At 39.6% G+C, this 12,098-nt stretch overlaps 1 protein-coding gene across 8 annotated transcripts in view; it reads right to left on the bottom strand.

Moving 5' to 3' along the window:
- Window positions 1-50: 50 nt before the first annotated feature.
- LOC119724332 (diacylglycerol kinase delta-like) overlaps window positions 51-12,098 on the bottom strand; it is a 59,640-nt gene continuing 47,592 nt past the window's right edge. For 6 of the 8 annotated variants that reach the window (XM_038195330.1, XM_038195331.1, XM_038195334.1 and 3 more), the window contains 17 exons: window positions 11,547-11,756; window positions 11,174-11,270; window positions 10,739-11,021; window positions 10,206-10,529; window positions 9,537-9,665; window positions 8,893-8,949; window positions 8,573-8,693; window positions 8,299-8,409; window positions 7,716-7,917; window positions 7,135-7,254; window positions 6,354-6,488; window positions 5,822-5,949; window positions 5,284-5,395; window positions 4,838-5,050; window positions 4,331-4,466; window positions 4,048-4,193; window positions 51-3,810 (listed from right to left, as the gene is read on the bottom strand). In XM_038195330.1, the coding sequence (XP_038051258.1) occupies window positions 3,709-3,810; window positions 4,048-4,193; window positions 4,331-4,466; window positions 4,838-5,050; window positions 5,284-5,395; window positions 5,822-5,949; window positions 6,354-6,488; window positions 7,135-7,254; window positions 7,716-7,917; window positions 8,299-8,409; window positions 8,573-8,693; window positions 8,893-8,949; window positions 9,537-9,665; window positions 10,206-10,529; window positions 10,739-11,021; window positions 11,174-11,270; window positions 11,547-11,756 (2,626 nt within the window). In that variant the 3' untranslated portion in view covers window positions 51-3,708. The remainder of the gene's footprint in view (window positions 3,811-4,047; window positions 4,194-4,330; window positions 4,467-4,837; window positions 5,051-5,283; window positions 5,396-5,821; window positions 5,950-6,353; window positions 6,489-7,134; window positions 7,255-7,715; window positions 7,918-8,298; window positions 8,410-8,572; window positions 8,694-8,892; window positions 8,950-9,536; window positions 9,666-10,205; window positions 10,530-10,738; window positions 11,022-11,173; window positions 11,271-11,546; window positions 11,757-12,098) is intronic. The other 2 variants (XM_038195332.1, XM_038195333.1) reach the window with 2 other exon arrangements.

Genomic DNA, 12,098 nt, shown 5'->3' with positions numbered 1-12,098 from the left:
GAAAAAAAAATAATAAATACAATGAAATCAGTAAAGCACACAAACAAACCTGATTTTTTTAACTGTTGTATTTATTGTTCTTTCTATTTCAAGAATCATTTGTTTCCTTTTAAAAACAGTTTTGGTGCATAAGAAATAAGTGCACAGTGTGTGTAGAAAAATACAAGACGACCATGAACGGATCTTCAGCAAACTACGGTCACAAAAAAGATCAATTACTGCTTCGAATAAAAAAGAATATTCATTCAAATTCTGATGAAAAAAAAAGCTATTTCATTATTCCATCCGGAACTAGGATATGATTTTAAAAACGAAATCACTTATAAAACAAAAGGTGATTGAAGAAGAATGTTCTAACAATTTAATATTGTTTTCTACTTTGTCTACAAAAGATTTCTTAGTAGTTACACTTTTAAAGGGAAAATAATATTACTGGCACTAATAATAAAAAAATTGTTTTGATTATGGAGATGTCCAATATATGAGTTGTTTGTAAGAGATGTCCCTGAATATGGCCTACTTCATCTTTTGTGTTGACATATTTTCCTCAAGTTTTCATAAATACGTTTTCGATATTGCAAGACCCAAATGGGTCTATAACAACCCAACAACCATTTTCAACAAATTCATAACAGATACAAAACTTTTTGTGTAATTAATAAAAAAACCCAAAACGATCAACCAAATGATTTGATTCTTTGAGGGGAAACCCTGTGCAAGGCATTATAATAAATTAAAGCAAATAACCACTTACATTAACTATTGCAAACGTAGCCAAAAAGTTAATTTTTTTTCAAAAACAATACTGCATATTTTTGCCAAGCATCCCTGATTTTGTCGTTTTGCCAAGAAAAAAATGGCAAACTGCTTACTATAGTTGAAGGAAACGCAGAGGTCACTAAGACACTTCTCTGCCTAGCCTCCCTATTAGCTCTTACGAACCATCACAAGTGTGTCAAATTTGATAAGAATATCTTCACTGTCATAAATAAAACATCTGAATCTCCTAGAGATTTTCAGACATACAACCTGGTGCATAAAATGTATTTGATATGTCATCCGTAGACTTCACCAAATACTTGTTTTCCCAAACTCTGTTTCAAAAGCAGAACGGAACTGCTCAACAAAACCAAATTAACTGGTGACCAATTCTCGTCATCTCCTGACGACGGGCAGAGCATACTATCCGAAACGTTGAGTCCCTCCGGTTCTTTTCAGAACCACACATACTCACAAAAGAGATTTTGCCACATGGTGCTACCGCAACAACTGACCTTAGGATCAATTTTTTACCCACGTAAATATATTGCTTTTTTTGCAAACGTCAATACGTCAGCATTTTAACAAGCGAGGTCCTTGTTTGGCCGACTTTTAACCTGTCGTCCGAAATGAGCAAAGTTTCTACAAATATTCCAACTCCGTCTTAAGACCGATATCTGAAGAGAAACAACATCTTTGGCTCAGGCTAAACTCTCAATGATCATTATCACCAAAAAGGCCACAGTTTTATGGCACTGTGATGTACAATATTTTGACACTTTACAATTGAAATCTCAAAATCTTCTAAACAGAAACACGGGCTAAGATTTATTTTAACAACTTGGCAAGTGCCAATACAAATAAAATACAAAACATTTTTTCTTAGAATATAAATCTTGTGCTGATAACGGTGATAAAATTTTAAATATACATTAAATAACGTTCATAACTAGAGGGAATTTGCATTTCTTGATAATATTTAAAGAAATAAAAATGAGCTAATCAAATAAGAAGGAATAATTCTTCCTCGCTACAAATAACCTTTTTCTTATAAATAACATTAAGAAAAAATAAGAAATTTTCATATATTACCAATGGTATTTACATACTTTTGGCTAAAATAGTAAGAGTGCTCCGTGATAATTCTATCTATAGAAAATGGTCCCTTATTGAGATATTTTTCCTTGATTCACTACATAATTTTTTCCCAGTTTAAGTTGAAATATGAAAATGTGTTTAGTTTACAAATTTTGAATTTTGTGGTCCCTTTTTGCTAATAAAAACTCAAGAATGACTGACATAATTTGGTCAAATGTCAATTATAAATTGCAACACAATGATCCCGGTTGGAATGATAGTCATGATATAACACGACAATTGACATTACCAGAGATGATACTCAGCCTTAAAGAAACGATAGCTACAGAACATATGTCAAATTCTTTTCTCTAAAATGGGTACGTTTTAGACCCAAACTAAACGTAAAGAGTAAAACACGAGGTGACATATTGACTATGCTCACCATTTTTATCCCGTGCACGGATTTCTGTTGGACATTTTATTAAAAAAGAGTAAATAAATTAAAAGTAAACAGTAAAGACAAACTAAACTGTGATGAAAAAAAAAAAACTTTGAAATCAATGTCAAAAAAGTAATAAAAAGGCTCTGTTTACACAAAGCAATGTACAATCAAAGATCATTAATCCTAAATACAGGTGAAAATGAATAAATATACTCAAGTCTTTAACTTTGACTTTACTTTCTGCAGATACAAAATAAAGACTCTCTTCATATTGAAACTTCAAGAGATGTATCAAAAAGGTTAAATACGAAGTTCAAAATGACAAGGTACGAAAAAGTAAACTCGAATTTCGAAAAGTTTCATCTTCAAAACGTTTATGAGTGAAAGGCTGTTTATTCCAATACAACACTAAGTTCACTTTAGAAAAAGATTGACTACATCGTACCAATTATAAGAACCAAACGCCCTGAGTGCAACATTACACAAATAGGAATCAAACATATGGCATTCCAAAGCCACATGATGTTTGGTCAACTGAACAGAAAGGATCTTGGTGCAAAAATGCGCAGACAGGAATCGAACCTACGACATCCATACTTTCAAATCCACCAACAGTATATACACTCAATCGCTCAGCTTTTTTGTGCTGAAATGTCCTCACTATCCATACAGCACATGTAGTCGACACCCTTTTCCATTTCGGCCTTACAAAAGAAGACAGCTTAGTGTTTTATATAATCTTTCTTTCCTTCTAACTATAAACCTGGCCTTCACCATCATAGTCACAAAGATACAAAACTTCAATAATCCCCCCAATTTTCAAAACAACAAGGCTCTTTTAAATGTCAAGATCCTACAATGTACAATTGGAACAGAGAACTCTGAGACAAGGTTTGTCCTTTTTCTTTTCAAATACAAGGCTCTGCTTGAAAACTGTAAAAACCCAGTTTATTCTAATTCAAACAGCTTAAATGGGGCAGATCATAAAAATTGGTGTCTGTCAGTTTGAACAATGGTTTAAAAAATAAATAACCGATGAAATCGAGTCTCCATTTGACACAAGTTCATTCACTTTTCACTTTTCTTCTCTAAGTTCACTTCCCACTTTTGGTACATCAATCAAAAACACAGCATTTGTTGTTGTTGAAGGGCCATGATTCAGCCCCACTATTCGGCAGTGCATGAGATAGGGTCCTGCTCCGTTCTCTTGCATATAAGATTCTGCTCCGTGACACACAGCCGATAGCTGTACGACGTTGGGGACTGTCTGCTGGGCAACACGCCATCGCTAGCTGTATGACGTCAGGGGCTGTCTTGCTGAGCAACATGCCGTCAAGCTGTATGGCGTTGAGGGTTGTCTTGCTGGGCAACACACCGTCGCTAGCTGTATGACATCAAGGACGGTCTTGCTGGGCAACACGCTGCCGCTAGCTGTATGACGTCCCTGGCTGTTCACTATCGCGCTTCTCTAATTCCTTGATTGCTTGTTGGATTCGCTTGATGTGGCCGACTTTGGTCACTCCAATGTCCTGCGTCAAAACAAGAGACAAAACACTGATTGGCAATCTGCAATATGACAATTGAAGTAGGCTGTAATATTTTTTTAAATTTTTTGATCCGTAAGGCCTAGCCCACTGTTCACTGACTGAGTCAGTCACAGACTGCTTGGCTGACTGAGTATAAAAATGTTCTAAACTGAGACTTTCAGCTGCAGCTCAACTAAACAATCCTAGTCTTAGATTAAACTATTTTTGTCTCTGGCCAACCTTGAGGTCTCGTCTCTCCAGAGTCAGCAGCTCCGATCCACGGATGTCGTTGCGGATGAAGTTGTCCCGATACTCTCCAAGGGACAGACTGTCCAGCCACAGACCAACCTGCAGAGGAGTCCAGGCTCTTGGTGACTCACCCGAAGCTGAAACAACATTTTTAAAGATTTTACAAATTGAATACAGTTACTCTTTATATATTTCTTTCCTTTATTTATGTATTAGTTTACTCACATTTACTAAAAAAATTGAACCCGGGTGGAGGGTGTTCGATTGTACTTACAAGCTCCTTCTGACGATCCCCCCGGACTCCCTGGTGCGAAGGTAGACTTAAACTCTTTCTTAGTCGGTTTCTTGAAGCGTGACACCATGGGAAGCTTGAAGCGACCTTTGGTCCGTTTGATGTAAGTATCCGGCTGCTGGAGGAATGAAAAACAAACAAACATTACCAGCCAGGGACAGCAGGGCCTTGGCTACGGCTAGAATTGCACAGACGCCTATGGAAGCGGCTACAGCCAAATCCCATAGACCCATGTGTCTGAAACAGATGTTTAGAGCTACGACTACGGCTCATATCAGCATGAGGATTTACACAAGGGATGAATTATGATGATACATACTTTTGTCAGAGTTCATTGAAATAGCTTCCGACTTGACTTGAAACTGGACGACTTACGATTCGGTCATGTCTGGTTTCAGACCCAACATTTCACCCTGGGTAACTGATAAGCACTGTGTGCTCAAGTTATGAAACGGTCTGCAATGTCTTTTAAACGAAAAATACGCTTACATGATATTCCTCTTCGGGGAATCCCAAAGCGCCCTCTATCAGCATGACTTTACGCAGCTCTACGTCCGTTGCGCTGACGGAACTGTTGAGTCGTGTTAAGATCTCGTCGCCGAGGCGCGTGGTGTAGGCCTTCGCAGCTAGGAATAGACTGGTCTCGCTGTGAAGGTTCCGCACGCTGCTGACCAGCTCCATCAGCGCTTTACGACTGGTACCCTGCAAAGGAAACCAAGGAAATCAGCAAACATTGGTTACTTTTTACTTGATTTGTGATATGTGTTGTAACTGCACAAATTTTACCCAGCTATAATTGGGAGCAACACACTTATCTGTGGAAAGAAGCTTTTGAAAAGGGGAAAGACTGCAACTTTTAAAAGAGTTTAGACATAAAAATGGGATACAAACGTTAATGGAGACTTTGAGATTGGAGTTTTTGGATTTAGGCTCACCTCTCCAAGTTTTTCACTGCCCCAGAATCGGTCCATGGTAGTCGTCACAAACTGTGTGTAGTGCATCAGGCCAGACTCTATTGCACGGTTCTGTTCTGCTGCTCTTTGTATGCTGGAAAACAGAAATCACGAATTGTTTCAGAAAAGATTTGGCAGCGCTATTATTATGAGAACCTTCCACCAAAAAAATAATCAAAAGTGGACATCTAAGGTTAAAGAGTTTGCCATGAAATACCTTTGAAAGATGAAATAATTTGCCAGGAAAATGACAAACATTTTTGATGCCTTTCTCGGATAGCCAATAACATACTGAAATCTGACGAACCTGACCAAACGTCTATAGATGCTCTACACATCTACAAGATTTTTGTCTAATTTGACAAAGTTTTTGCAATTATTATCACCAAACACTTTTCCTAAATTCTGATAGAGAAATACTCCTCAAAAACCATGAACAAAATAATCCCCTCCACTACTTCTCATTCGTGGTTCTTCATATAACATAAGGTTATATTGAGTAACATTCCCCAATGCGTACCATGTGACTAATCCGTTGACAGTCTCGCAGAAGTGCCTGACCAGCACCACCTCTTCATCTGACAACGGCTGAAGCTGTTTCCAGATCTTCTTCCGATCTGTCCAGGACTTCAAGGTGTTTTCAAAGGCCTGAGGTCAAGAGGTCAAGAGGTCAAAGGTCAAGAGTTCAAAGGCTAGGGGTCATATGAGAATCCGTTTCAGCATTCTTAAAAGCTTATTGGTAATTGAAATGCAATATTGAAGAAAAATATTTTTTTTTTAGATTTTCAGCAACTAGCCCCCTCAATGAGTACTGCATAAAGCAACTAATTCACTGACAAACAGCGCCCTCAACGAGTAATGCACAGAGCCACTCAATGGCAAATAGCGCCCTCAATGAGTAATGCACAGAGCCACTCAATGGCAAATAGCGCCCTCAATGAGTAATGCACAGAGCCACTCAATGGCAAATAGCGCCCTCAATGAGTAATGCACAGAGCCACTCAATGGCAAATAGCGCCCTCAATGAGTAATGCACAAAGCAAGTCACTGACCTTATCTCTGACCAGCATCTGTGCCCTGTTCTTGTGAATGATCTTGACGAACCCCGGCGGTTGCAACCAGGCCTCACCATCCACCTGCACGGGGACACCCTCATCCCCCAGAATGGTGATCTTCACCACGTGACACTGAGAAATCAAAAAAATGGACAACGGGTCACTGGCAATGCATGATACATATCCTACAAGTAATTCACTTGCATTGACTTCTGAGATCATAATGATTTATCACTGATTGTCAACTTTAAAGAAATTCTTCCTTGCATGATTCACAACCTGAGATGTACAAAATTCACATGAATTGAGTTCTTCGACTGTAATGGTTTAATCTGTCATTTGTCAACTCTTCAGAAATTCCGACATGTTCATTTGAGGGTTACCTAAGGAATGCCAGTGCACCCCGTTAATGAACTCTCTGCCCAATTTTGTGCCAAATATCAGGACACCATCCTTTCCGACTTTAAAATTTTACGACACTGAAATTGTTCACAAGGTTTCCAAATCAAGTCTTTTCAAAGTTACAATATCAATATTGTCATGTAACTGACTGAATTTGAAGCTCATCAACAAAAGAGGTTTGGCAACACTACATGAGAAAAACGGGGGAAATCAAAGTGTGCCATGTGTGACTGCACTTCATGAATTCAAGTCAATCCATTTATTATTCAATACCATTAAAAAGCATGAAATTCTACATCCTGTATGCTAAAGACAATATTACGAACTATATAATTACACAATATGAAAATTAGTTTACAGATGAGGCGGTCATTACCTGTGCTATCCTGTGATGTTGCAGGGTCATCATACGAGACACAGCGACCGCCATCTGCATGCCGCCAAACACGGCAACTACCTCCAGGATGCGATCGTCAAACGAGGGCGCTGCAAAGGTCTGAAAAATAAAACGAGTTGCAACTGAGTCAATAACAAACCAGTCGTAAGTCAGGTCGTAATAAACAGGGAATGGACAATGACTTGAGACTGGATGACTTGTGATTGACTTGTGATTGACTTGTGATTGACTTGTGATTGACTTGTAGTTGACTTGTGATCGACTTGTGACTGACTTGTGACTGATTTGTGATTGACTTGTGATTGACTTGTGATTGACTTGTGATTGACTTGTGACTGACTTGTGACTGACTTGTGATGGGCTTGTGATGGGCTTGTGATTGACTTGTGATTAACTTGTGATTGACTTATAAATGACTTGTGATTGACTTGTGATTGACTTGTAATTGACTTGTGATTGACTTGTGATTGACTTATAATTGACTTGTGATGTGTCTTTTCATCTGACTTTTGATTCTCTATGAGATACTTGGGATTGACTTGTGATTGTCTTCAACTCACCTCGTCTTCTTTAGTGGTCCCCCAGAAGTTAGCCCCGCCCATGTAGCTTGGAATGTTTAAGACCACAATGCCTTGCAGGCTGGGTAGTGGAATCCGTTGACCGTCGCATTCTAACTGGACCTTCTGCTCCAGGTTGCGATACGTCCGCTGCAGGAGTTCCTTGCCACCCAGCACGCCGTACCACATCATGTTCTTGGTCCGGCTATGACAATGACAAATGACAAATTATGACAATATGACAACTACATGTATGACAAAATATGGCAACATGACAATTATGAAATATTATGATAACAAAAATAATATCACTGTTATCATGACAATTATGACAATTGTGATTCACATGACAGTTTATTATTCTCAATATTAGAACAATAATCAAAGAAAATTCTAGAGACAAAATTACAACTAACCAGTGACAGATGACAACAAAAATGTGACAATGAGTCACGCATGCAAAGACAGAATTTACAATGGAAAAATACCTTCGACTCGAAAGCTGACAATATATCACAAAATATATCAACTGTATAATGTAAGTCCTCAACCAAGAAAAAACGAAACCTGAAGTGTGTGAACCGACCTGCATTTCTCGGGATGTTCTTCCCGTTTGTTGTGGAAGTCCAGGGCGACTTTGGCATCAAGACCGATACCAAAGTAGTTATTCATCACACACGTCTCGGTATAACCTTCACTATTAAAGACCAAATAAAGAGAAACAATTTCAATAAAAGAGAGCACTTCACTGACAATTGTACCTTCGCATTTGCAATCAAAGCTTTTACCTACTTTGCTGCCGTGATACAATTTTTACTGTGGAAAGCCATGAAATGGGTGGAATAGTGTTTTATACTTACACAGATTCAATGTCTTGGTCCATGAGGGGTGAGGCGGCCGCACACAGCGCATCAGCGTTGGCTAGCAGGACCTTACTGATCAGACCAGCTCCCATGAAACCACCAGATAGACCACTTATACCTGACAAATATCAGAGCAAAACATCCATGAGTATTGGCTTTGTGCATCAACGATAGAGGGTGCTGTTCACAACCGTCAGCTAGCAGCACTGTTCTGACCACACCAGCTTTATTGCTGGCCTTGGAATTTCACGCAATCACAGTACACATGCAAAATTTATAACAAACATAGATTTTGTTTCAAACTTTGATTAACTTACTTTTACTGAGCATTGGATTTCCTCTTCCTAAACTTGGTCCCAAAAGTGTGTCCAAACCTAGAAATGCAGAAAACCATATAAAATCATCACTTAGCCAGTATCTTCATGAGACGTAGATTTCACAAATACTGAACAAAAATTTTAAAGAAGTAAAAAGTTTTGATAACTGCAAACCTGTGTTTGCTAATTAGATTTTTAAACACACTAAAGTTGAATGGAATGCATAACCTAATATTAATATTGAATGCAAATTAGGAAAACATGGCAGAAAATTAACGAGCCACCACCAGCTTGGATATGGAAGAAAAAAAGGGAGAAAAAAAGAAGAAGAAATTTGAGGTAATGACTCTCCACACACTCTTGCCATCTGAAGACAAATACGTAAAAGTCTTAGAAAGTGAAGGTACAACAGCACTTTGTTTCACATACGCTGCTCGTGGGCAGTGATTACAATGTGCTTTTGGTTCTAGAAACTCTCAACTTGTGAAATTACAAGACCGTCCTACTTCTCTATCAAACTTTTCGAATCCGTGAACAGCAAAGTTGCCATGATGCTCTGAGAAAGTATGCTAGCATGCCATTGTGTCATGATGGAAAGTTGAAATGACGCTCAAAACAAAACCGCTTTTCCCTCTACAACTTGCCTGGTAGGAATGATATATTCTCCATGCTACCAAAGCGATGAGCCAGGCCCACAGGGCCTGGGGAGAGGGTACTACCGCGGCTAACTCGGCGAGTCCGAGGCGACTTCAGCTGCTCTCGCTGTTCTCGCTCTATGCAGGGTTGGCAAGGATGAGGCGAAAGATGAGCATGGATAAGTTATCAGCGATGAATTGATCCAACATGGAAGCAGGATGGAGGACAAGAAGCAAAACAGAAGGGGAAATTTGAGCTTTTTGCGAGATATGGATGATTATGTTAAAAACATGAGATGGTCTAAAGGAGTAATATTAATTCCCACCACCGTAAAAGTGAATATGTTTTTCTTTTATTTGAAAAGGGAAATGTCATCAGCTATTTCATGGTGTGTAAGCCACTTTGGGTCAAGAGCCTTACTTGCAGACTTGTATTAAATGGTACATGATGAGCAAAGGAAGATTATGTAAAAGCCCGCAATTTTTGGGTCAAAAAAATAGCTTTGGAAGGGATGGGATTAGCAGTGAAATGCATGTTAGAGGCAAGCCCCACTGGAGGCAGGGTCTGGGGGATTTCCCCCTTGAAATTTTAAAACCTTAAACTGCTATCCCCTTAGATTTGCCAATAAAACAAACAAGATCGGTCCATGGGGAGTAGAAGTCTGGTTGGAGACCTACCTGCTTTCTTGCGCTCAATCTTGGCCTTAGTAGCCGAGGTGAAGACAGAGAAAGATGCCTTAGGCTCCTCCTTACCATCCCCCGTCGTAGTCGCCTCTGCTTCTCCTTCCCTGCCTCCTTCCTTCTCCATAGTCTCCTCCTCTCCTTTCTCTGCCTCCTTCTCTTCATCGGGCGGCGCCACGACAGTGATGCTGGGCTGCGTGGAGGATTGAGGGGAGCCCTCTGTAGATGTGGTTGCCTTGGTGGCAGAAGTGGCGGCTTTGTCTGCTAGAGCTTTTGCTTTGGCCTCATGGTGTTGCGTTTGGGCATTCTGCTCATCAACAGCTGATTAAAAAACACATAAAGGTTTCCTGTGTCTTTAAAGATGTCTGCTGCAAATGACCCAAAACATCAATACCACAAATTTTTTTTTTTTAAAGATTATCACTTCCCTTTCACTTTTTCTCCATGTTTATGATATCTTCCAAACTACATCAACTTCCAAAATGCAGACTGCTGCCAAAAATATATTATGGTCAAATACGGGATGCTACCTTTCTCCGTCTGCTCAATGATCTGTCTGACGGCCTTCTTGAGACTGTTAGCGCGAGACATCAAGGCATCGCGAGGCTTGAAGACTTTCGCTGAGGTTGAGGGTCCAGTCATCTGCTCCAGAGTGTCTCCATCGTGAAGCGGGTCCTTGGAGGAGTCCTCTGGTGGGAGGGGCATGGTGAGGGAGGGAGTTGGGGGGAGGGTGCCAGGAGGGATGGGCGTGGCTTGGGCCTCGTCTTCAAGGGTTTGGAGGAGGAGCTTCAGTTTCTCGTTCAGAACGGCACACTGTCAGGTAAAAGAAATCAGATACAAAAACGTGTAAGCCTGAAGTCTCTGACCATTTCAGATTGGCCTTTTAAGAGGCGCACCAAACCAATAAATATCAGAAACAACTATTGTCGACCATTTTTGTACCAAAATTGGAACTGAAATCTTACCTTGTCTTTCATGATTTGAGCGTCCCCTGATGGGCAGCTCTGCTCATACGCCCGGCCGACCTTCTCAACGAAATCTTTGACAGTCTCACATAATACCCTGACAAAATACGTACAGAATAGCTTTTTTTAGATGGGCATTATCAAGAAAGTGAATTTGTAAAATATAAACCAATCAGTCCCTGTACCATCCCCAAACCGCCCTAGCACTGTATGGTTTGTGGATTCATCAGGAAATAAATACAATGTAATACAATGTAATACACTGTAATACAATGTAATACAATGTAATACAGTGTAATACAATGTAATACAATGTAATACAATGTAACACAATGTAATACAATGTAACACAACTGCTTATGTCTATACATACTTGGCTGATGATATCACATCAGTGTTCTCGTCACAGTGTAGTATCTTTGTCAGATGAGCTGCCACTGAGTTTTCATACGCGGTAATCATCTCCTTGTCTTTGCTCTCGATGGAGTCTGAGACGTCTAGACTATCAGCCTTGAGGTCTATGGCCGTCCCAGCCGGCCGTCTGCTGCCTGGCAGAGGCAACTCTTTGGTGCATATACTCCATCTATCAAAGAAAAAACATTGCTGACTAGTTTGTCATCATACCATATCGTGAGGGCAATGTAATTTTTCCCACATATTTAAGAGTGATTTTCATCATAACTTCAGTGAAATATACTAAGGGAGTTCTCAAACAGATTTTCAGCCATTTTTCCTTCAAAAAATAACCTCTAGTGTTCACGGACAGTCATTCTGTGAGGTTAACAGTCCATCTTAGCGTTTTCTGTTTTTTTCAACTCAACATCTTCCTTTCAGAGCATCTCTCCCCTACTCCGATCCATTACAAGTCAATCACAAGTCGTCAAGTCCTGAGTCATGCATCACAAATTATTCAAATCAACTGTGA

Source organism: Patiria miniata, unplaced genomic scaffold, assembly GCF_015706575.1.
Source record: "Patiria miniata isolate m_02_andy unplaced genomic scaffold, ASM1570657v1 HiC_scaffold_18, whole genome shotgun sequence".
In the NCBI taxonomy this organism is placed as follows: domain Eukaryota; kingdom Metazoa; phylum Echinodermata; class Asteroidea; order Valvatida; family Asterinidae; genus Patiria; species Patiria miniata.
This window is presented reverse-complemented; position numbering and strand designations above follow the sequence as displayed.